Source organism: Ascaphus truei, chromosome 4 (assembly GCF_040206685.1).
Source record: "Ascaphus truei isolate aAscTru1 chromosome 4, aAscTru1.hap1, whole genome shotgun sequence".
Classification (NCBI taxonomy): Eukaryota; Metazoa; Chordata; class Amphibia; order Anura; family Ascaphidae; genus Ascaphus; species Ascaphus truei.
The window spans coordinates 201498682-201525378 of NC_134486.1; the positions used below are offsets into that span (position 1 = coordinate 201498682).

At 43.0% G+C, this 26697-nt stretch overlaps 1 protein-coding gene across 6 annotated transcripts in view; it reads right to left on the reverse strand.

Annotated features, from left to right (window-relative positions):
* MAP3K4 (mitogen-activated protein kinase kinase kinase 4) overlaps window positions 1-26697 on the reverse strand; it is a 188216-nt gene that overhangs the window by 122172 nt on the left and 39347 nt on the right. The window contains exon 1 of one of the 6 annotated variants that reach the window (XM_075596744.1): window positions 12184-12457. The exons of the other annotated variants lie outside the window; for them this stretch is intronic. Within the exon in view, the coding sequence (XP_075452859.1) occupies window positions 12184-12185 (2 nt within the window). The 5' untranslated portion in view covers window positions 12186-12457. Of the gene's footprint in view, window positions 1-12183; window positions 12458-26697 lie in introns of those variants that run through there. 6 annotated transcript variants of the gene reach the window in all.

Consider the following 26697-nt stretch of genomic DNA (forward strand, 5'->3'; position numbering starts at 1 on the left):
TGTGTAAGTGTCTGAGTGTGTGTGTAAGTGTGTGTAAGTGTGTGTAAGTGTGTGTGAGTGTCTGTAAGTGTCTGTGAGTGTGTGTGAGTGTGTGTGAGTGTGTGTGAGTGTGTGTGAGTGTGTGTAAGTGTGTGTGAGTGTGTGTGAGTGTCTGTGAGTGTCTGTGAGTGTCTGTGAGTGTCTAAGTGTGTGTGAGTGTGTGTGAGTGTGTGTGAGTGTCTGTAAGTGTATGTGAGTGTGTGTGTGTGTCTGTAAGTGTGTGTGAGTGTGTGTGAGTGTCTGTGAGTGTCTGTGAGTGTGTGTGAGTGTCTGTGAGTGTCTAAGTGTGTGTAAGTGTGTGTGAGTGTGTGTGAGTGTGTGTAAGTGTGTGTGAGTGTAAGTGTGTGTGAGTGTGTGTGAGTGTCTGTGAGTGTCTGTGAGTGTGTGTAAGTGTGCGTGGGTGTGTGTGAGTGTGTGTGAGTGTGCGTGAGTGTGCGTAAGTGTGTGTGAGTGTGTGTGAGTGTCTGTCAGTGTGTGAGTGTGTGTGAGTGTCTGTAAGTGTGTGTGAGTGTGTGTGAGTGTGTGTGAGTGTCTGTGAGTGTCTAAGTGTGTGTAAGTGTGTGTGAGTGTGTGTGAGTGTGTGTGAGTGTCTGTAAGTGTGTGTGTGAGTGTGCGTAAGTGTGCGTGGGTGTGTGTGAGTGTGTGTAAGTGTGTGTAAGTGTGTGTGAGTGTGTGTGAGTGTGTGTGAGTGTCTGTAAGTGTCTATGAGTGTGCGTAAGTGTGCGTGGGTGTGCGTGAGTGTGTGTGAGTGTGTGTAAGTGTCTGAGTGTGTGTGTAAGTAAGTGTAAGAGCCGGAGCGGGAGGTGGGAGGTTTGACAGGGAGGGGGGGCGTGGCTTGAGCGGAGGAACCCGCTACTCTCCCCCCCCTCCCTCCACGGACTGCAGGAGGGAGCTCGTACTCTCCCCCCCCCCTCCCTACACGGGCTGCAGGAGGGAGCTGCTACTCTCCCCCCCCTCCCCGGACTGCAGGAGGGAGCTGCTACTCTCCCCCCCTCCCCGGACTGCAGGAGGGAGCTGCTACTCTCCCCCCACTCCCTCCACTGGCTGCAGGAGGGACCCGCTACTCTCCCCCCCCCTCCCTCCACGGACTCGGGCTGGAGCACTCATACATACACACATACACACATACACACACACACACACACACACACAGGCACTCGCACTCACACACACAGACCGCTAACCCCCCCCCGCCGCAGTACAGGGCCCGCCGTAGCCGCAGCGCAGGGCCCCGCCACCCCCCCAACCCCCACAGCACAATGACTTCCCACCCCCTTAACTTTGTGAAACAAAAGTCACAAGACGTTGTACAGGCAAAATACTGTACATCTGTTAAAGTGCAGTTGTCTGTTTATTTCTATATAATAATTGTGTGCAGTGTGTGCAGTGTGTCAGTGTGTGCAGTGTGAGCAATGAGCAGTGTGTGTGCAGTGTGCAGTGCGTGTGCAGTGTGAGCAATGAGCAGTGTGTGTGCAGTGTGCAGTGTGTGTGCAGTGTGTCCAATGAGCAGTGTGTGTGCAGTGTGTGTGCAGTGTGTGTGCAGTGTGTCAGTGTGTGCAGTGTGAGCAATGAGCAGTGTGTGTGCAGTGTGCAGTGTGTGTGCAGTGTGCAGTGTGCAGTGCAGTGTGTGCAGTGTGTCAGTGTGAGCAATGTGCAGTGTGTGTGCAGTGTGTGTGTGCAGTGTGTGTGCAGTGTGTGTGTGCAGTGTGTGTGCAGTGTGTGTGCAGTGTGTGTGCAGTGTGTCAGTGTGTGCAGTGTGAGCAATGAGCAGTGTGTGTGCAGTGTGCAGTGTGTGTGCAGTGTGCAGTGTGCAGTGTGTGTGCAGTGTGGCAGTGTGAGCAATGAGCAGTGTGTGTGCAGTGAGTGTGTGCAGTGTGTGCAGTGTGTGCAGTGTGCAAAAAAAAAATGTAAAAAAAAAAAATTTTTAAATTTTTATTTTTTTTTTTTTTTTAAACGGGAGCCACGGGAAAACCGCGTTATAACCGAATCGCGGTATAACGAGGCGCGTTATAACGGGGTTTAGCTGTATATATATATATATATATATATATATATATATATATATATATACACATACATACACATGTAGAGGTATCAGTACCGTGCTAGCCTAGCTTCAATAATCAAAAAATAAATATACAAATATACAAGTTAATATACAAGCCTGTCACGGTGACTTTATGACAGGCTGTAATTTACACACAAATATATATATAAAAGATAATATATATTTATAACTGGGTCTGAACTGGGACGAGACTTAGATATGATAAAATATAATTTATTCCTTGATAAAGGTGAACACATCAGATATACAAATAACAGGCAAAATATAGACACATACTTAAAATCGAAATGATGAAGCAGTCATATCTGGACTGGCAGTTCATACAGCACTCTTCATAGTCATCAAGACACCAAAGACATGAAAGACCTCTGGCATGAAGACATTGCATAGCGTTTCTCTCAGCAATCAAGATGGTATAGAACAGAAGAGATCAGTGTATCTCGAAAGCTCGCACAAATAAAAGCATTTCGTTAGCCACAGAACGGTATCATCTATTTATTTTTTGATAATATATATATATATTATATATATATACACACACACACACACACACACACACACACACACACACACACACACACACACACACACACACACACACACACACACACACACACGTTTAACGAAGCAGGGACTCCTTTTCCTAAATGTTACTTTTACGTCTTAAGCACTTCTTCACATTATGTGTTATTTGTATTATTTTTATTTATGATTGTCACGTGTATTAATGATGTAAAGCGCTATGTACATTAATGGCGCTATATAAATAAAAACAAACACACACTTTCTGAGCTTGAAAAGCAGATGGGAGGGTATGGTGGGGGAGGAAAGACTAACATCTGGACAAAATCAATTAAAATGCATGCTTGCCTTCCAAAGGCAGCCCCAAAACTTCTCTCCTGAAAGCTAATCATTAACAGCAAACCAATACCATGAAACCAATGCCCACATTTTTCTCCCTATTTAGCCTACCAAACGACAAGCCCCTTTTATTAGCACCATCTGTCAGGCTGTGTGGAAAGGGTGGATCTCTGTTGCTGGGAGGAACAGGATAAGCAGAGGATCAGCTCAGGAATTACAATACAGTAGCTGAGTTTCACTTCTGTGCCCCGGAGCCTCACCACTCTTTAAAAAAAAAAAAAAAAAAATCTGCCTGACCCCAAGTGAACTCTACTCACAGGTTCCACACTGGTAATAAATTGTGGTAATTCAGGATGCTTCAGAATGTAAAAGGAACAGTGGAAGCTTGAAGCACATCTGCTTCTCAAATGGGTGTCATGTCCCCAAAGGGCTTCAGTGGGAAAACAAACTATGATGGGATCTTTAAGCAGCAGGGCCCTAATTACCTCTTTATATCCATTTGTGCATGGTTGTCCTTAGTTGTATGTTACTCTGTTTATGTAATCAAATCAAATCTATGTGTCCCCATTGTACCATGCTGCAGAATATGTTGGCGCTCTACAAAAACGATAATAAATAATAATTTTACTGTGATACTATTGAGAAGAGATTTTCCTCTACATTTAAAATACCAATGACATTTACCGACAAGGTCATTATTATAACTTTTTATATGTGAATGCAGTTTTAAATGTATAATTTGGTAATACAGCTCAACCCCCTATAACGCTGTGCTTGGGGTCCAAAGAATCACATCGCGCTATAAGCGGATCGCGTTAGAAATAATGTACAATTGTATGCATTGTACAATAAAGTATTTAAGACACCAATAATCGTGTAGTAAAGTATTGATAAATCCGAAAATTGTGAGCCACGTTTGCATCGCGTTATAAGCGGATTCGCGTTGTAACGGATCACGTTATAACGGGGTTGAGCTGTACTTAGATTAATTTAACTCATACTGCCAGAACAGCTCATGTTGGATGGAGGCCCATCTGGTAGCAAAAGGGTTAGTTAAAAAAGTACATACCCTTCACAGTGACTATGACGTGCCAGATAGGTACCATGGAATTGATCGGGCTAACCGCTCTGGTGTAGAAACCAGCCTGATCAAAACAGAGGTCAAAGCTTCACTTCTGTTTACGGCATCCGGTCACGTCATGTGAACCATTCAGGAATAATCACGTTAATAGGAAGTGCCTGAGGTCCAGATGCACCCCCCTGCACTGTAAAGGTTTAATATTTCCTATTAGTCACTAACCAATTTCATGAGAACTGAAATTAATTGAAGTATTGGTAAATGAATCGGGTGCCTAAGCAAATAGATTATTTACAGTCACTGACTGTAAATGAAAAATTAAAATAAGAAAAATTTGACAAAATGGCATCCCTCAGTTAAGTTACTGAGTCAACAACCAATCCAGGCATGGGCGTCCGCAGAAATTTTTTCAGGGGGGGGGCATAATTTATAACCACAGCGCAATGGCGGTCCCGGCTGCGGCACAGATTGGTCCCGACTTGGGAGTGAGACGGCTTTCATTGGTAGGTAGTGTTACCAATGAGAGCCGCATCACTCCCGAGTGCTACCAATGACAGTGCGCTGCGCTTCCTCCTGCGTAGCAGCATAAGCTAGCCTACCACTAGCTGCCTGCCGCGGCGCCAGGGGCACCCACCCACCTCCGTCCCGGTCCACCCACCTCCGTCCCGGTCCACCCAGAGTCTGTTTTTGGCGTTTATAGCGCCGTAAACGTACTGTACGGCGCCATAAATGCCAAAAACAGCCCAGGACTGCGAGTGATCCAGGCAGAGCCGCCAACAGAAATCATGGGGCCTAGACAAATGAAAGGAGCAGCCCCCCCCCCCCCCCCGAACCCATAGCGCACCTACCACGAAAAAATATCTTTTAGAGCGCAACTTTTACTTAACTGTTTTCTTATTGTACTACAGAATAAAACATTACAATGCAACCTGTTTATTTTTATATTTTCAACAAAAGACATGTGTCTGCCTGCCTGGGTGGGTGAGTGGGTGAATGACAGTAGAATGACAGTGGGTGAGTGGGTGAATGACAGTGGGTGGGTGAATGACAGTGGGTGGGTGGGTGAATGACGGTGGGTGGGTAGGTGGGTGAATGACGGTGGGTGGGTAGGATAATGACGGTGGGTGGGTGAATGATGGTGGGTGGGTGGATGAATGATGGTGGGTGGATGAATGATGGTGGGTGGGTGGGTGAATGACAGTGGGTGAATGACAGTGGGTGGGTGGGAGAATGACGGTGGGTGGGTGGGATAATGACGGTGGGTGGGTGAATGATGGTGGGTGGGTGGGTGGGTGGATGAATGATGGTGGGTGGGTGAATGACAGTGAGTGAGTGGGTGGATGGGTGAATGACAGTGGGTGAATGACAGTGGGTGGGTGGGTGAATGACGGTGGGAGAGAGTGACTGGGTGGGTGGGAGACAGTGACTGGGTGGGTGGGAGACAGTGACTGGGTGGGTGGGAGACAGTGACTGGGTGACTGAGTGAGTGACAGTGACTGGGTGGGTGACAGTGACTTGGTGAGTGACAGTCAGTGAGTGGGTGGGTTACAGTGACAGTGGTTGACGTTGACAGTGGGTAATGGTGACAGTGGATGACAGTGACAGTGGGTTATGGTGACAGTGGGTGACAGTGACAGTGACAGTGGGTGACAGTGACTGGGTGGGGTGACTTACCTTGACCGGGTGGGTGCAGCTTGTCGCCGGATGCTTCCCCCTTCTGCCCCCGATATCCCCGCGGCAGCTGCCAGGGACGGGAGGTGGGTTTGGGGAGGGGGCGCGGGAGGAGGGCTCGGGGGGGGCATGGGAGGTGGGCTCGGGGGGGGCAAGGCCACGGGAGGTGGGCCGGGGGGCACGTGGGAGGGTGGGTGCGCGGGAAGCTGGCCAAGGGGGGGAAGCGGGCCGCAGCGGAGCTGGTACTTCCCCCTCCATCCCACGTTGGGAGCGGGAGGGGGAAGGGGCCGCAGAGGAGCTGGTACTTCCCCCTCCATCCCACGTTGGGAGCGGGAGGGGGAGCGGGCCGCAGAGGAGCTTGGCTTGTACTTCCCCTTCCGTCCCACTTTGGGAGCGGGGGGAAGCGGGCCCTGCTTGCCCTTCGCATGCGCATGCGCGCCGGGACCGCGGGGAATCGGCGCCATTTTTTAAACTTTTTTTTTAAAATGTATTTAATTAACTGTTGCTTGGCTGCACAGGGGGCCCGGCCTGACCCACGAGGCCCGGGAAGCAGTACCCTTTGTCCCCCCTGTGCCCCCCTGTTTGCGGCCCTGGATCCAGGGGGAGGCAAGCTCCCCCCTTGCCACCCCCTGCGAACGCCCATGAATCCAGGCTAACATTTTTTAATAGATCATGTTTACTTCATTCAAATTGTGTAAGTTCCAACCTTACTTGATTCGGATCTTTACCCCTTTCTCCACTACTAATACAATAAAATCAAGCATTTGCTTAAAGCGGCAATCCAAGCACTTTTCTTTATAACCCAGAATTGAAGCAGGGAGTCTCTGTTGCTGAACTCCATTAATTTCAGCTCCAGGGTCCCCTGCTTCCCGGAGATAGTAGGTGCCGGTTGCCGCTCTGCTCGGCTACCAAGGATCACTTAATGGCCACTGTTAAAAGCTCCCACGCCCGGTGGGCCAATAGACAGCCATGACATCATCAGGTTCAGCATCCTAGTGGCCGGCGTGACGCAGGAGCTTTAAAAACTTTAAGGCCCAGCCGGAGCAGCTACCAACACCGAGTATTGAGGTAAATATCTCCTAAAACAGGTCGTCCCAACGCTGAAATTAATGGGCTGAGCTCCGGCGACCACCTGCTACAATTCTGGGTAAAAAATACAAATACAGGCTTTAAAAAATAAATAATAATAAAAAAAATAAAAAAAAGGCGCTTGGATTGCTCCTTTAAAATGGCGCACTTGATGATACAGATCTGAAAGCCACGGGGGATACGCTTTTTATATTACATATATTCTGACAATGAGATCCCATGTAAATGCAAAATCGGTATCTAATAACTTCAATAGATAAGAGATTAGCCATAAAGCTCTCTTTCCTGTTACAATTTCATTGTTTTTATCAACTCTTTATTGTTCACTAGTTTTGATATACTAGTGATTCATGTCGGTGCTACACTTCCGGTTTACTTTGGCTGCCTAGCAACACTAGTAATGCACACCTGCGCCGCCGGCTTTTTTAAAAGCCGGGAGTATGGGGGAGGGTATATGTTGTACTGCATTGAAACACACACACCTCTAAAAGGTAGGAACGGAAAACTCCCACAGACAAGGAGGACACTCAGGTGATGCAAACAAAAAGAAAAACACCTTTGATTAATGTAAAATCAGTATAATACCCAATTAAATACCAAGAGACCATAGATTGTGTGGGGAGTCACAATGATCCCTTCAGGAAATGTGTGCTATTGTACCCGGGTGCAAAAAGTAGTGCAAAAAAAAAAAAAAAGGGTGGGGGGGGGGGAAAACGTATATATTAACCTACTTACTCATCGGATAACAATAGTACTACGTAACCCTGGGTAAAGAAGGATGAAATGTGTCTCTAGATTAATTAAGGGCATTTTTCTTTTGATGTTTCTTTTATTGGTTTTATTTTTGTGGATACTGCTGTGTCTGCTCAATGTTCTTTCTATTTGTGCATACCCGTGTGCCCTCTTTGTCTTTGGGAGTTTTCCAAACCTACCTTGTTAGGTTTCTTTGTCCGTTTATATGATGAAGTATTACGGAGGTGCACCAGCACCCTTTATTTTGGGGATCGGACTCCTTTTCCTAATGTTTACTTATGTTTGAAGCCCCTCATTCCCATTATGTACATCATATGTAATTTTCCTGCATCTATCAATACTGCCCTATGTATCTGGATGGCACTATACAAATAAAGATGTATATAAATAAACACATACACACATACCACAACCAGTGACACTTGTAACAAAAGGTTTGTGAACCACTGTATTTGAAGGTTTACATATCAAGGTTCCATTATCTACTTTGCCTACAAAGAATCTGTAGCTCATCACAACAGCGGAAGGGCCGAGGACGTATATATAATAATAATAATATTAATATTAATAATAATAATAGCATGTTCTTGTATAGCGCTGCTAGCTGGGAGTGTGTGTGTATATATGTGGAGTGTGTGTGTATATATGTGGGAGTGTGTGTGTATATATGTGGGAGTGTGTGTGTATATATGTGGGAGTGTGTGTGTATATATGTGGGAGTGTGTGTGTATATATGTGGGAGTGTGTGTGTATATATGTGGGAGTGTGTGTATATATGGGAGTGTGGGAGTGTGTGTATATATGGGAGTGTGTGTGATATATATATGGGAGTGTGTGTGTATATATTATGGGAGTGTGTGTGTATATATATGGGAGTGTGTGTGTATATATGGTAGTGTGTATATATGGGAGTGTGTGTATATATGGGAGTGTGTGTGTGTATATATGGGAGTGTGTGTGTGTATATATGGGAGTGTGTGTGTGTGTGTGTGTGTATATATGTGTGGGTGTGTGTATATATATATATGTGTGTGTGTGTGTGTGTGTGTGTGTGTGTGTGTGTGTGTGTGTGTGTGTGTGTGTGTGTGTGTGTGTGTGTGTGTGTGTGTGTATATATGGGAGAATGTGTATGTGTGTATGGGAGTATGTGTGTGACACCAGAGGTACCCCCCCAATCCGTCACCCCTGCCCCGGTCAGTCAGTCACCCCTGCCCCCCTCTCTCTGGTCTCCCCCCGTCTCCCCTCTCTCTGGTCTCCCCCCCGTCTCCCCTCTCTCTGGTCTCCCCCCGTCTCCCTCTCTCTGGTCTCCCCCCCGTCTCCCCTCTCTCTGGTCTCCCCCCCTCTCTCTGGTCTCCCCCCTCTCTCTGGCTCTCTTTCTCTCCCCCTCCTCTGGCTCTCTCTCTCTCTCCCCCCTCCTCTTCCTCTCTCTCCTCTCCCCCTCTCTCTCTCTCCCCCTCCTCTTCCTCTCTCTCTCTCCCCCTCCTCTTCCTCTCTCTCTCTCCCCCTCCTCTTCCTCTCTCTCTCTCCCCCTCCTCTTCCTCTCTCTCTCTCCCCCTCCTCTTCCTCTCTCTCTCTCCCCCTCCTCTTCCTCTCTCTCTCTCCCCCTCCTCTTCCTCTCTCTCTCTCCCCCTCCTCTCTCTCTCTCCCCCTCCTCTTCCTCTCTCTCTCTCCCCCTCCTCTTCCTCTCTCTCTCTCTCCCCCCTCCTCTTCTCTCTCTCTCTCCCCTCCTCTTCCTCTCTCTCTCTCCCCCCTCCTCTTCCTCTCTCTCTCTCCCCCTCTTCCTCTCTCTCTCTCCCCCCTCTTCCTCCCTCTCTCTCTCTCCCCCTCTTCCTCCCTCTCTCTCTCTCCCCCCTCTTCCTCTCTCTCTCTCTCCCCCCCTCTTCCTCTCTCTCTCTCCCCCTCTTCCTCTCTCTCTCCCCCCCTCTTCCTCTCTCTCTCCCCCCTCTTCCTCTCTCTCTCCCCCCTCTTCCTCTCTCTCTCTCCCCCTCTTCCTCTCTCTCTCTCCCCCTCTTCCCCTCTTCCTCTCTCTCTCTCCCCCTCTTCCCCTCTCCCTCCCTCCCTCTCCCTCCCTCCCTCTCCCTCCCTCTCCCTCCCTCTCCCTCTCCCTCCCTCCCTCCCTCTCCCTCCCTCTCCCTCCCTCCCTCTCCCTCCCTCAATCCCTCTCCCTCCCTCTCCCTCCCTTCCTCTCCCTCCCTTCCTCTCCCTCCCTTCCTCTCCCTCCCTTCCTCTCCCTCCCTTCCTCTCCCCTCCCTTCCTCTCCCTCCCTTCCTCTCCTCCCTTCCTCTCCCTCCTTCCTCTCCATCCCTTCCTCTCCATCCCTTCCTCTCCATCCCTTCCTCTCCATCCCTTCCTCTCCCTCTCTGTATCTGGATATCTTATTTACCCTATATATCTTAACTGTCCTATACTACACCAAAATAACTTATACTGCTTTCTTCCAGATCTGACTCAAGCTTCACACGGAAGACATCGGAATCCCCCCTAACCCAGAAGACAGGTAGGGAACACCTCCCCTCCAACTTATAACATTGCAGGAATGAGGTACCTGGACATTGAGGGACTGCGGATCAGGTAAGATCCCAGGCGGGATTACTGCTTTAGATATTGTAAAGCGGGGACGTCCAGACACTGGTTAAGGGGTTCAGGAAACTAGTCATTCACCTGTGGCTTTTATTTCTAGATCCGACACTTACACACACTTACACACACTTACACACACTTACACACACTTACACACACTTACACACACTTACACACACTTACACACACTTACACACACTTACACACACTTACACACACTTACACACACACGTAACAAGGACTAATTGTAGTATAATGTAATAAATACATTTGTCAAAAACGAATGTTGTTCTGACTAGGAATTTATTAAATGTATTTCATTTATATATTTTATTTCAAAGCGGGGTTGGGGTGTGGGCGGGACTAGGGGCGGGGGCGGGACTAGGTGGCGAGTAGATTTTTTGGTTGGGCGAGTAGCTTTTTGGGTGATTTGTCGAACAGTGTGTGTGTGTGTGTGTGTGTGTGTGTGTGTGTGTGTGTGTGTGTGTGTGTGTGTATATATATATATATATAAAAAAATTTAGTGTACATAAAGTATCTTGGACAAATGTTTTAAATCAGAAGGAATGCATCACCCCTTATTTTGTAAAAATGCACACACCTTAAAGTATTACAGAACAAACATTAGAGCAAAGCACTCTGGGAACAAATGCCTTGCTGGCATTTCTGTGCCCAACCAGGAAGCAGCACTTCAAGAGCCAACAGCTTTTCCAGTAAGACATGCAGTGGAAAACAATGGATGAATCAAAGTCCACAGGAACAGAGCAGGAGGATTAGAATGGGTATTAGGCTTACTGGAACAAAATGCCAACATAATAAAAACTGGAGCATGCTTTTATAAGGGGCAATCTTAGGGAACACCATCTCGAACAATACTCTATATAGCTGCAGTTCTTTTCCTTAACTGATAGTGTGCAGCAAAAACAGAAAACATGTCCATATAATAATTATAAAAGGATTATGTAGTGATGCATAATGATAGAGGTTGTATTGTCGGAAAGGAATCGCTTATAACACTACTTTAGAAATAATGTGTACAGGCAGTCCTCGTTTATCCAACGGAATCCGTTCTGGACGTAGTGTTGGATAGTGAAACCATTGTAAAGTGAGTCTCGTGTTAATCAGCAGCGGTGAGCGTTGGATAACGCATTCTGGCGTCGAAAAAAAGCCCTTGGGGTTGCATTGTAAAGTGTTGGATATGCCATTTGTTGTAAAGTGAAACATTGGATAACGCGGACTACCTGTCTAACTGTGCGTTACACTTCTTGCTACCATCCTAAAAAGGGGTTACTGACAAAGATAACACTTTAGGCCATTAAAAAAAGCCTGGGAAATTGATGTACAAATGTAGCAAACGTCATCACCACCGTTATGCATGACAAAACACAGGAAAGATTTAACACACTATTGTTTTCAATGGGAACTTGGCATTTCTTGAAATAAAGATCTTGATCCCATTGCGTCAATGGGGGAAACAACGTGTGCTATCTGTATAGAAAAGACAACAACCAGGTTCTTCAGAGCTAAAAGCAAAGAGCCACAAGTCCAACAGATTCAGTAGACCCCATCACACTTCATTTTTTTTATGCATCTTTCATGGCATCTTTGCTCTTAACTTGAGATCGGGGGTATTCATTGAAGTGCAATAGACCAGATCGTGCACACAAGTAATCTCCCATTTAAGTCAATTAATAATGTTAGAGGCTTGTTTGTCCAGGATGAAGAGGAGGCATTTATGTTGCCAATTCTGATTCAAAGTTATCAGGCCTACGTGGAACACATTTTGCCAACTTCCTCACTGCTGGTGAGAGGTCATTGTGGCAACATCGCTGAACAAGCTGCCTTAGCTTACCCTTCTGTACAATGGTCCAACATCAAATATTTACTACTATGGACACCTAATTATATTTCACTAAAAAGATCTCAGAATTTATTTAGATTATCTTCTACAAATCATTAAACACGTTACGTTATTTGAGGAGAAGAATACAATCTGAGTGCAGAATACTTTTTAAGGTACCTGAAAGAGGAACAAAAAACTCACATTTGCAACTTCACTTCTCCAACCTTGATGATCTATAGCACTACAAACTTCGCCACGAATGTGAAATGTGCTGCTTCAATATCGATTATTAATTTAATCACATTGCGAAGCAGGATATATTTACCCTCCTGTTGTCCAATAAGACATCTAATGTTGGTTAGCCCCATCTTTTGCAGATATGTCCAAAAATCCCTTGGTTCAAAGTCCAATTACAGTACTTGGATACCTCTCCTGATATGTCAACTTGAGCATTGCCTTATCCAGGGATGTACAATGCAGTGATAGCTACAGGGTTTACTGCTGCCCTAGACCAATCCTCTGGAAACTCCCTTCATCATAGAATCACTCTGGGTTCCACCTTGCCTGCTTAAATATATGCAGTCTGAAAAAAGAACTCACCTCCCTCAGTGATTCACACCAGCTCTGAATGCATAGAATACCGCCACCACTTCAACAAGGGTCATTGACATGCAAGCTTGCATGCATACACACACACAATAACGAGCTTGAGAAGGAATGCACCTTTAAAATACACAATTACGGTACTTGCAAACATTTGAATATTCAATTTTCCAACTACTGTATATAACAAGTTTGCTCAAATATGACAATACTGTACATTAGCATTGTCATCCAAGATGATTTACATCTCCTAACGTTCTTAAACATGACGCTGCAAGTTTTATGTGCTGGCAGAAGGGCTCTCATGCAGAACATGAATAAAACAATTACTTTGTACCCATTTTTTTTAGTTTTTAGCCTGAGTAAATATACTTTTGTTTCTCTATCCAGAATCAAATAGCACAGGGTGCTCCTCTAAGTTCCTAGCATATTTAAACAAAGACAGAAACTAAACGTCAGTGCACAGACATTGAAGACTGAAAAACTACAAAGCAGAATCAGCACAGACTGATCTGTAGGTAAAAGGAGCACATTTTCAGTTGAATTCTGCAATTCAATTTACAGGAACATAGTTGACAGTGGATAATCGTGTTCCCCACTCCCTATCACTATAGAGGGGCATAAAGAAGCACTTGTGTGGTCCTGGCAGCAGCATCAAGCAGGCTTTCCATTGATTTCTCTTACATTTAAAGAAAACAAAATTGGAAGGATTTTTTTATTATTTATTTTTTTTGCCCTGAAAATTTTGATTTTGGGCTGATAGGCATTATTCATTACTCTGCATTAGTACCATCCGGGGCACTATTGCACACAGAAACGGTGGGTGCGTGTGTGTGTGTGTGTGTGTGTGTGTGACAATGCCCCAAATCAGCACTATTAAGGCTTAATAAATAATGCCCATCAACACAAAATTCTATGGAAAAAAACATCCCATTGTGTTTAAAATATAAGCAAAATAGAAAAAAATAAGAAAATATTCCAAATAAAAACATGTGTTGAGTCAATGGGTGTTTCTGTGCAATAGTGCCCCGATCGATACCATCGCAGCTAAATGAATAACCTACAGTAGGAGTAAAAGCATATACAGCTATATTACGTACATTTACCCTAGTGTCAGGGTACAGTAAATTTCAATAATTTTAACAATTTATGACCGTTTGTAGCTCAGATTTTCAAAGCAAGTCTGGACTAATTCCCAAGGAAATAGCCTGCAAGCAGAAATGACACAAATAGTTTTCTTACACATGCAGTTCCTCTTCCTCACTACTTTCTTTTTTGAGACTTCTGGATTTACTTTTACTTTTTTTCATGCTCATCATATGCTTCAGCGCCATATTTATTTTGGAGGCATTTTTGGGGACGGATATCGGATTTACAACTCAGCGACGATGCATATTTTCCAAAGCCTGGGCAGTCAGTCTTTACAATATTGTAGTTTTTGGAATTAATCTTGCGGTAAACTAAATTTGCAGAGCTAAAAGGATTACCCTTTAAAAAAAAAAAAAAAAATTAAAGGTTTCTCTGGAGCTGAACCGCGTTACTTTCAGCTCGGGGACCCCCTGCTCTTACAGATACTTAGCTCTTCTCAGTTCATATGTCCAAGTCACCCGGGCCAATAAGAAGTCGCACCGGAGGACGTCCCGGCTTCCTATTGTCCCGCGTGACACGGGAGATTTAAACACTGCCATTTCGTAATAAAACATTTTAAGAACACACAGTGCTACCTGTTCTGCTGCTTTAAGGGGTTTCACTTTATTACACGTCTAATATGTGTTGCCAAGTACTATCTGATAAGAGTAATATAGTACAGTACCTCTGTGTAGAGTATAATAAGGACTCTGGCATGGTTAGCGCTTACGCGCTGAGCCGTGCTGAGGCGCGCTTGCACTTACCTGTGAGCCCCTACAGCCGCAATGAGAGCGGCTTTAGTAGGGGCTCGCCTACGCTTCCGCGCGCCTGAGGAAGCGTAGGTCTTTTAAAATTAATTTTTAAAATCACGCGCTTGCCGGAGCGCAGAGCTGATCACGTGAGCGGTTCGCCCAATGAGGGCGAGCCAGCTCCGTGACGTCACTGGCCCGCCCCCTGACGGCGCGCTGGCTAAGGCCAGGGAAAGCACCCGCTTTCCCTGAGCCTCAGCGCGCCCGCCGGAACCCTGGACGAGGCCTAAGAGCTAGGTAGCGAGACAAGAGCAAGGAACTACTGCATGAGCTCCATGCGACCTTCCGCACATCATGTCACCTTAGATTGTAAGCTCTTCGGGGCAGGGATTTCCTTTCCTATTGTCTGATTTTGCAGCGCTTATTGTATTATTATAATTCCCTGTACTGTATTCTTTGTGAAGCGCTGAGTACACTTTTGGTGCTATATAAATAAAGACATACATACCTCACCTAAGTGAGCTACAGGTCACACTCCCTGTTAGGATTCACTTGTGCCTGCATTGCTCGACTTTGCATAACACTTAGGAGGTGTTGCTTGCGCATAAAACATTTGATTATATTTAAATCAGCAAAGCACCAGCATTAATAACAGCATGAACTAAAGGGGCAAACCCTCTAAGGACCAAAGTCAAGTAATGTCATTGACATTTTTAAAGGGGTTACATCTATGTGATTTAAAATATAATTCTATATAATGATTTTTTACCCAAATCCGACACCTATACATATTCATATTTCCTCTGGCTGCTCCCTTTTGTCTGATGTGTTTAACAAATGATTGCACAGGCAGAGCCCCCTCTCTACCTCCCCTAAAAAGGTAAAAAATAAAATACAAAGGGTAACACACCATTGACAAACTCTCCCCATCCATAGGCCCCTGAGAAAAATAAATGTAATGAATTTCTCCACACACAAAAAAAGCAGCCTAATCTTTGCTATCGGCATGGTTAGATTTATTTAGGGAAGCCAACTACACTGTTAAATTATTTCCAAAACCCTGTTTTTTGACTAGTTCTATGGGATGGAATCATCTTTGTGACATCGTGGCCGCGCCCCCAGACGAGCGCGCATGAATTGCCTGGCCGAGCAGGGCGCAGCATACGAGCGCCCGCTCCTTGCCTGGCCGCAGCCTTAAGCAAGACCGCACATTCTTATCAGACTAAAGTATCCTGGACTTACAGTCCTCCATGCAACATGACCACAAACTCACATAGGGCAACCCTTATGCCCTACTACGCTTTTCAAACACCAACATGAAAGCCCACATTATGGGGAAACACTCTTCTGTTGTCTAATGCTGTGTGTGAGACAATGAGAAAAGGTAATGTACTAGGTCAACAGTTTTGGCATGATGCTCCGCAGACATTGAATGATGCAGTATATCAGTATTTTCTGGAAAAAGGAGGCGCTATCGGAGGCTTAAAATATGATCTAAGACGCACAGAGTTCATCATTGTCTTTCCAATATTAGTCATATGTCAGAAGTAATGACCTTTAAAATGTGAACTCAAAGTCACAACACTTTATTTTGTTTACTTGCCTAAACATGTACTTTCTTTCATCACAACAAAGAAAACGTCGAGCGTATAAATATAGCAGAGAGAATGGTAGATCAGAGTTTCTCAACCAGGGTGTGTGCCGCGGTCCTCTGCCAAGGGTGGTGAAGGAGGGGGGGGGGAACACTCTGCCAGCTGCTCAGCAGACGCATTCCGCGCCAACCAGAGACAGTGAGGCAGCGATCCACCTATCCTCTCCAAGCCCGGAACAGAAAAGCAGCCAGTGTTTCCAGACAGCGTGGGACACACCTTCTGTGCAGTGCGTGTGCGAAAGTGCGTTACGTGTGAGTGAGAAGCGGCGACGGAAGTCTGAGCTGCAGTGCCCTGAGGTTTTTAAAAAAATAAAAAATCCTCATAGGGTTCCCGTTAAAAAAAAAAAAAATTTGACCACCACTGCTGCGTTAGATGATTTCTGCATTTATGCCATTCAGTAATTTGTGCTTGTAAAAACTAAACAAATATTTGTTTTATTTAAAAAATTGCAAAATACCATAATCTAAAAATGCTAACAGAGATCTGTTTTAGCTAGCTGCACTGGTTCACTGCGAGAGGCCGGGAAGAAAGACCAACTGCTGCAGAACCTCTTCAAAAACAGAGCTGTCAATTACTGCTGGTTGCAGACGTTGTGCCCCATAATGCTTTGATAGAACACCAATACACACACACACACACACACACACAATTATATTAATTTTACATGAGGAACGTTTCAGTCCCTGCTTGGACCTTTGTCGATATAAAGAAGGTTAAGTGAAGTTTACAATATAATCCCAAAGTAGCAAGATGCCCTGAAACAGATCCGGCACCAAAACTACCACTAGCATTGCTAAGCAACAGATTGAAACACTGCTGGAGCATAGATTTGTGAATTGGCAATAAGAAAAAAAAAAAAAAGACAAGCATGAAAGGCATAACTTTTTTTTTTAAAACAAGGTGTTGGCTAGCCAGAGAACTGTCAACATAATGAAAAAAATAATTAAAGGGGGTACATTTATCAACCATAATAAAAGGTGTTGAATGCTAAATTTGTGCAGAGCGATAGGTAAATTCCGACAGAATCAATTTAACAGTTGAGAATGGCACATTTTGCAAACAAGTATCTTGTTGCACAATGTATCGGGTAATGAACAAGGGTACAAGACTAGTGTGAGAGACTAGGTATTTAGCAGTAAGGAATACTTGACATGTCACAACATTACTGGAACAAATTTATATATAGAGGGGTCACACTGGTGAAGACAAACTACCCCGATCCATAATGAGAAAAAAGAAAAAAAATCATCAGTCAAATAAAATGCACTGGGGTAAAAAAGATTGGGATAATAAAAAATTAATATATATTTAAAAAATAGGTACTGTACAGGCTTGATTGAAACGGAAAGGTGGCCATTATGTTAGGTGAACTGATTTTTGGTTAAGGAACCTCAATTGAAATTCTGAGTAACCCTCAACCATCTCTAATAGCAACTCTGAGATCAGATGCATCGTAAATTCTTCTGTATTTGATACCATTTTCAAATGACTACAAAAATTGCAGGGAGCCGCTTATGGATGCCCTGGGAACCCAAGGGTTCCTAGAAACCCTGGTTGAAAAACACTGTGTTAGGCACACAATCAGGGTTTTTACAGATTCATAACAAGACCACCAAACGATTCCCAGCTTAGGTAAGAACAAAGAATTATACATTGTCACAGGCTTTACATATTAAAATAAGAAAAATATTAACGGGGAATGCAGTATTGCTGCTTTAAGACTCAAATCATTGTGGAAAAAAAATAGACAAATAAAACACAGGCAGGAATCCAAACAGGACACAGCGGAAATAATTTCAAAGCTCCAGAGCAAAGTTATAAAAGTTTTTACAAAATGTCTGGAATGCATTTTAAGAGACCCAGAGTAACAAAACATTTCCGTAACAAAAAACGAATGTAGGATTTTACAATGAAGTATGTAACCCAAAAACAGAAAAGTGAATGCAATTTGCAGAACACAAACTAATGAATTATTGAGCAGCCAAATCTAAATTGATTGAATATTATTTTTCACAGCAAACAGTATATATTCTATAGAAATTGTAACTATAGATAATTCACACTGGTGCAATCCAGAGAGATTTGAACAGTGCATTTTTTTGGACTTGCAGTCAACGAATAAAAATATTTGACGTTTTGGCAAAAGCCCAAACAAGTGCCAGAGCTGCCGATCGCTCTAAGGCCGAGTCCATAGAAGGACAGGCCGCGCTGAGCCGTGCGGATGCTCCGCGCTAAGCCCCTGCATCCTCAATGAGGATGCCTTGAGGGAGCTCACGCGAGTGTCCGCAGGTGTGCTGAGGCGCTGGATTTTTCAGCCGACAGCCAGGCTGTTTTTCAGAGCGCTGTTGGCTGAAAACATCCAATCAGCGCGGAGCAGCGTCAACATCACGGCGCCGTGACGTCGGTGCGTCGCGGGCGATTGGCCCGGCGACGTCATTGCCCCGCCTCCCTCAGTCTCCCCCCGCCTCCGATCGCGCCCGCTGGCTCGTCTGCATGGGCATGAAATTGCGCAGATTTCAGCAGGCGAGCCTCAGCTCAGCGCGGTCCGGCCCTGCTTCCCCTTCTATGGCCCCAGCCTAAAAGGTGCTTCCAAGGGACCTACTTAAGGTCAAATGATCTTCCCTAGAGAGAATTTGCACAGTCTGCAAAACTCACTGGTGTTAGCAGTGCATCACTGCGAGAACATGGACTGACAAAAAAAAGCATGTAATATAAGGAAGGGACTACAAGGAAAATGAAAGGCGACTACATGACCCCTTTAATATATTTCTATATGGTGATTCTAAGAATTATAACAAGAAACATTACATAAAATAGATATAGCTACTATCAAAGTTTTAATTCATGGATTTTTTTGTTTGCTTGTTTTAAACACAGTGCAACCCAGAAAATAACAGATTGATAGGGGTAGAACTGTTTAAAAAAAAAAAAATCTATATATTCAATGGCTGAAGATAATATAAAAGTATTAACAAATCTACGTAAGTACCAGCACTCACTGTCTAATAGCTAAATGATGAAAACAGTTGTAATGCAGAATAAACATTTAATAATAAAACAAACCATAAATAAATCAAATGTGTTTGCAGAAACCAGCATCACAAATGGGCATGTCACAAAGTGAGGGGTGGGGGGAGGGGGGGAAAGGAAAAGGGGAAAAAAACATGAAACACAAGGAATATACACAAAAAACAGAGAACGGAAAGTATGCTAGGGGGGCGACGTTTCGAGGGACTACCTCTTCATCTGGCCCATTCCCCCTGGTCAAAAAGGTCCCAGAGGTACTTCCCTAAGCCTCCCTTCCCCTATAACTGGTCAAATCAGACACCCCTGAAAATAGATAGCAAACATACAGTGTAGGCTAAATACAGCTAAACAGCTAATAGCAGGGCAGCAAGAATCCACTAAAGTCAATGCCAGTAGTTCAAGTACCACAAGAAACTGTGGGCAATGGTACAGTAAAGGCTGAACACAGCTTGCAAGAAAGCAGCTTGCAAAGAAGCACCAGGAGTCCACAAGAGTCAATGAAAGGTAAATGGGAATAGCAAATGAAGACAGTAATCAAACCCTCTGTGGCTCTGCTCCTTGTGCTCGTGTGGAGTGCTGAGCACAAGCTTTCTTGCAAGCTGTGTTCAGCCTTTACTGTACCATTGCCCACAGTTTCTTGTTGTACTTGAACTACTGGCATTGACTTTAGTGGATTCTTGCTGCCCTGCTATTAGCTGTTTAGCGGTATTTAGCCTACACTGTATGTTTGCTATCTATTTTTAGGGGTGTCTGATGCTGTATTTAGCCTACACTGTATGTTTGCTATCTATTTTCAGGGGTGTCTGATTTGAGCAGTTATAGGGGAAGGGAGGCTTAGGGAAGTACCTCTGGGACCTTTTGGACCAGGGGGAATGGGCCAGATGAAGAGGTAGTCCCTCGAAACGTCGCCCCCCTAGCATACTTTCCGTTCTCCGTTTTTTGTGTATATTCCTTGTGTTTCATGTTTTTTCCCCTTTTCCTTCCCCCCCCCCCCCCCCACCCCTCACTTTGTGACATGCCCATTTGTGATACTGGTTTCTGCAAACACATTTGATTTATTTCTGGTTTGTTTTATTATTAAATGTTTATTCTGCATTACAACTGTTTTCATCGTTTAGCTATTAGACAGTGAGTGCTGGTACTTACGTAGATTTGTTAGTATTATACAGGGGAATAAGGGTCCTTTTGTTCCGTGCACCCTGCAATTACATAAATTTAACACTATCAGAGTGCTGTCTATCGTCCCCTTTTACCCTTATAATATAAATGTATATTATGCGCAAGATTGTTGAAGCATAGCAGCACCAACCACCCGAGACGTCTCTGTTACATTCTGTTTTATTTTGCATTTATCACATTTCATATAGGACAATACAACCCACATTTTGTAACTTATGTTACAATAAGGCTGAACTCAAAAACAAAAAAAGCATTTCACAAATTAACAGTAGCTTCCAGGTAGGTTGACCATCTAGGGTGGCTGACACACTAGGTCACATAAGGCTACACTTATAGTGCCGGCGACGGTCGCTGTAAAAATCAAATTGAGATTACTTCAAGCCGTCACTCCGCGCTTACTATAACCGCACGCGACGGCACCAATGCATTTGTTTTGACGCTACGTTGGGTCGCTGTCGCCGGCACTATAAGTGCAGCCTAAGATATTGTTTTATTTTAAATCCTTTTTTTTTTTTTCCTTTTTCAGTTTATTATACAAAATCAGACAATTGGAGACCGCAAGACAAATGGGAGCCATGCACTCTATTTTTTATTTTAACAAAAAGTGTACTCCTAATAAAAATAAGTGCACCTTTATTGAGGAACAATCTGTAAGACATACAAAGATTAAAGATGAAAAGAGAAATGTTGTAACTGATTTATCTTCCCCCGAGGCCAACTGGCAATGTAAGAACTGTAAATGTAGCTCAGTCGTCCTGTAAATTGTACTTCCTAGAAAAACCATTGTAATGAGTGACCGCATTACAGCGCTGCTGCACTTCCTTCTTATTAGACCACGACATGCACGTAGAGGAATGTTTCAGCTCTTTTCACTTGAAATATTTTCCCAGTTCTTTCCTGGAAACAAACCTTTCTGGGGGGAAGAAGCGGTAATGATTGCCAAAAGAGTGTTTGGAAGATATGAGTTTGGTTAATATGAACGCATAATACAAAAGCATGTACACAAGGCCAGTATTTAATCGCCTGCTGAGTTGGATGGCTCACGGATGCTAGACATGAAAACAAAGGCAACTTGGGAAGAAATTGACGAACATTACAGTAATAAAGCCTCCCTCTAAGGTAATCCAGTTTTTTTTTTTTTTTGCAAGAAAAGTTAACTATATCCAATAAATTGGTTAATATATTAGCCAATTTTAAATATGAAACCGAGGGAGGGAAAACACAGATTATTGCTGAAATAAAATAAAGCTACTCATGCACTTTTGTTTTATAGTTAAAAATGCAATTTTTAATTATAGAACCAATAATTTAATGTCAAACTCAAAACTATTAAATGATGTTCTGCATGAAAAATAAAATATTTTCAAGAGACAATACTTTTGATATATGCAATGTATACTTTTTATGTATTTAATATACCCCCAAAAAATGTATTTGTATATTAAATATGAAAAATATAAACAAAGATTACATTTTAAAAACAGCAGTCCCTATAAATTTAGATTTGTTGTTTTTGTATCAGAATTACTGCATTACTCTCAAGGAATCATTGATTCTTAAAAATAAAATGTCATGGTTTGTGTGAAGTTAGAACACATCAGGCTACTGTGGAGTTTGTGATATGTTTCAAATCAACCCGTTAGCAGAGAAAATTGAGACAAATGTTGTTCTTTAGTAAGTCACCCATAATTTCAAGGGCCTGTTCCAGAGAGTAAACTGCAGTTTTCATAACAAAAAATAAAATAGTTAGGATTGCAACTTTAACTTTCCCAATAACAGAATGTAACTGGCAACAGAGTATATATCTATAGGACATTCCGGCTGCATGGCAATTTAAAATCGCTACTGCAGTGATCACTTATTTATTTAGAAAATGTTTTAATAGGAAGTAATACTTTGAGAGTTATAGAACCAATAATTTAATGTCAAACTCAAAACTATTAAATGATGTTCTGCATGAAAAATAAAATATTTTCAAGAGACAATACTTTTGATATATGCAATGTATACTTTTTATGTATTTAATATACCCCCAAAAAATGTATTTGTATATTAAATATGAAAAATATAAACAAAGATTACATTTTAAAAACAGCAGTCCCTATAAATTTAGATTTGTTGTTTTTGTATCAGAATTACAGCATTACTCTCAAGGAATCATTGATTCTTAAAAATAAAATGTCATGGTTTGTGTGAAGTTAGAACACATCAGGCTACTGAGGAGTTTGTGATATGTTTCAAATCAACCCGTTAGCAGAGAAAATTGAGACAAATGTTGTTCTTTAGTAAGTCACCCATAATTTCAAGGGCCTGTTCCAGAGAGTAAACTGCAGTTTTCATAACAAAAAATAAAATAGTTAGGATTGCAACTTTAACTTTCCCAATAACAGAATGTAACTGGCAACAGAGTATATATCTATAGGACATTCCGGCTGCATGGCAATTTAAAATCGCTACGGCAGTGATCACTTATTTATTTAGAAAATGTTTTAATAGGAAGTAATACTTTGAGAGTTACCTCTCGTTTTCAAGTATGTCCTGGGCACAAAGTTATGGTTACAAAAACTTTTTGGCCTATGAAACAGTTACACACCAGATTAAAATGTGAGACAGTTTTAGTTTTGAAAGAACTTAGACTGGTGGCGGCTGTGAGAGTCTCCGGTAGACTGTTCCAGTTGTGGGGTGCACGGTAAGAGAAGGAGGAGCGGACGGATACTTTTTGACCTTGGGACCATGAACAATCTTTTGGAGTCAGATCTAAGATAAGTGCTGCATGTGGTAGGGGTGAGGAGCTTGTTCAGATAGGTGGGTAGCTTGCCCAGAAAGTATTTAAAGGCACGACAGGAAAGATTAACTTTGTTCCTAGACTCAAGTGATGACCAATCTAGTTCTTTGAGCATTTCGCAGTGATGTGTGTTGTAGTTACATTGGAGGACAAAGTGGTATATTTAATTGTAGACAGTGTCTGGTTTGCTCAGGCGAGTTTGGGGTGCTGTACCATATACTATGTCCCCATAGTCTATAATTGGCATTAGCATCTGCTGTGCGATGCATTTTCTGACCAGCGTTCTTAGGGAGGATTTGCTCCTATAAAGTACACCTAGTTTAGCATGGGTTTTGACTGACAGGGTATCAATGTGCAACTGAAATGTTAAGTGGCAGTCAAACCATATGCCCAGATATTCAAAACTAGTAACAGGGGATAGGATGGTATTCGAGCTGGTTCTGATCTGAAGCTCAATCATTGGAAGCTTTAGAAATTTAGCCTTGGTCCCAAATACCATTGTTACAGTCTTGTCAGTGTTTAAAAACAGTTTGTTTTGGGAAATCCAATTTTCAAGTCTCCAAAAAATCAGATTGAAGTATGTGTTGAAGGTCAGAGAGGCTAGGGTTGTGTGCAAATAGGATTCTGTCATCCGCATACATGTATTGAAGCTCCCCTACAAGCTGTAGAAAGGTAGGCCCTGCAATCGCCATCACATGGACCGGATTCGCACCTCAATGTCACAACATTCTCTTCTGCTCAGATTGAAGCTACAGCTCTCAGAGAGCCACCGTTGTGTTCAGCCCTAGACACAAGCAAATCTCCTATAGTATTCAGTGAACATTACAAGGGTTGTCATCATCATACTGATCTGTGTGATGTTTGGGGACACTGTCAACTTATGTCAATCATGCAAAATGTTAACTTATGACAGGCTTGATATGTCTTAAATATCTACATGAAGCCAGGATACACCAAAATATAAATATCTCGGGAATAGACCTAAGCACGAAGTCATTTAAAATAGCTCTATCCGCTGATGAAGTGGTACTCACACCAACTAAACCTTTAATCTCCCTACCAAATGTCTCCCAGGAAATCGAACAATTTGGAGCACTTTCAACTTTTAAATAAATAAATCCAGAACAGAAGTACTCACTAGGAATATCCCAAGCCACAGCAAAAAAAAACTAATCGAGTTAAACTTCATTTTTAAATGGAAAGAAGAATCTATTAAATACATGGGGATACATATAACCACATCCTACGACACGCTATATAAAGCAAACTACCCCATTTTGAAAAAAAAAAATTTGTTGGACTGCTGCTGGAATGGAAAGATTACATGATATCCTAGATAGGCCGTATCACGCCAATCAAAAAGAACAACACCTGCCCAAATTGCTATACTATTTCCACACACTCCCAATACCAATACCTAAAATAGAAATCAACAAAATGCAACAAATGCAACAAAATAAAAAAATCAGGGTAAAACAACTAACCTTACAACGCACGTCAGATTTGGGAAGTCTAGCCTTACCTAATTTAAACAAATATTATAAGACAGCCCAACTAATATGCTGGCCCGGAGATGAGAAGGATAAAAGATGGATACAAATAGAAGCTAACCTAACGGGCAGTATAAGATTAGCAGACATACTATGGCATCCCAAAAAGGTAGACCAAAAGAAATGTACAATACTTCCGCACTTCGACATAGCTGTGAGATATGGGATTCATGCAAATACAGCACAACCCCCTTAACGCTGTGCTTGGGGTCCAAAGAATCACATTGCGTTATAAGCGGATCACGTTAGAAATAATGTACAATTGTATCCATTGTACAATAGATTATTTAAGATATCAATAATCGTGTTGTAAAGTATTCATAAATACGAAAATTGTGAGCCACGCTTGCATCGTGTTATAACGGGGTTGAGCTGTACTTATATAAGTTAAGCAAAAACCCATCCTCTCTCACTCCCATTTTTGGGAATCCAAACTTCCCGGCAGGTCTCAACACAAAAGGTTTCTCATCATGAAAGAAAGCAGAACTATTGAAGAAAGCAGACATACTGTGTGCGTGTAAAAGAGAAAAAGAACAAAGCACATGGCTCATAGCGTAAAAAAGTAATTGTATTGTGACAATAATAAAGTGTAAATGATTGAACGTACAAGAAAGACTAATCATATAAGCAGGGCATGTTTAGGGTACATGTTACCACTGTGGAAGATGGGGACTTGCTTCGTGGGGCTCCTTCAGCATACACTGCTCCTGAACCAGTACATTAAGTAGCTGCAGGGGTAGCCAATAAACGCTAGCAAGTATTGTCCGTAACACAGTACCTAATAAAGGTTATATTGAAGAGACAAGTGGAAACAAATCTCTCTTGCTCCATCCGATCCGCTTCAGCTCAAAGCCTGTCAGGAAACAGCAAAGCTTCCGACTCGCCACACTCACAGACCGGGACTCTGACGTCACCTCAACACAAAGTAGGTCCACAACGGGCCCCCCAGTGATCAGTGAAGTAATGAAAGTCCCGTGGGTAGCGCAAGCAGGATCGAAGACGCTGGTAGTATTGCAGGAGAGTGTCCAATGTAGTATAAACAAGCCTACATGTTTCGTAGTGAACTACTTCGTGTACTTTTAGGAATACAAGTTTGTGTTCCCTTCAAACCTTATTAGTGCACTTTTTATTGTATCGATCTATCAGGTTGTTATATACACTCACTATTAGTTTTAACATCACAATTTTACACATTTGGTGCGCAGTTTATTGTTTTTTATTTATACTGTGTGTGACCTTAGAGATAAGCAAGATAACGAATCACTTTGCTTGTTTAGAGACCAACTTCAGTTCCGAATACTGAATTTCTGCAGTTCCTACAATTGCGACACATTTATAACTAAACTAAAGCTCCAAGAAGACATCACCCACTCTAAACTTATGTGTCGGGAAGGAGACACAGGAAAAGGTATCACATCAATATTGAACCTAATGCTCGTAACTGAAGGTGGAGAAGCAAAAGAAACACGTTAGCGTAGGAGAGTTGGGACCTGCCTGAGAATTAGAGGACTGGGGTGACATAAGGGAGGCAACAGCCATGGTATCTATATGTACCTAAATAAAGAGAATTTGTATAAAATATTGTATTACATCCCGGCTAAACTACATAAAATATTCCCATTGGTATTCACCACTAGGCTGGAGGCAATGTTGACAGAGGAACGAGGTCACACATATGGTGGTCATGTCCCAAATTGACACATTTGTGGGATGGGGTCATGTAGATCCTACCTAAAATACTGGGGAAAAACCATATCCATTATTACTGTATAATAATTCTAGGATAAGCTATTCCAGAAATCTATAATTGTGAGCTATGGTTAGTATTCCAGAAACTCTTGGCAACTAGATGCTTAATTGCAAAGATATGGAAGGAACCCACCCCCCACCCTGGCATTCAATAAAATAAAATGTGGGAAATAATAATAATGGAGAAGCTTAAAGCTTACCTCAATGACAACGTCAGTAGGTTTCACCGACATATGTATGCTTTGGTATTAGGAGGGATTGCCACTTAAAAGCTATGATCTCTACCACCCACC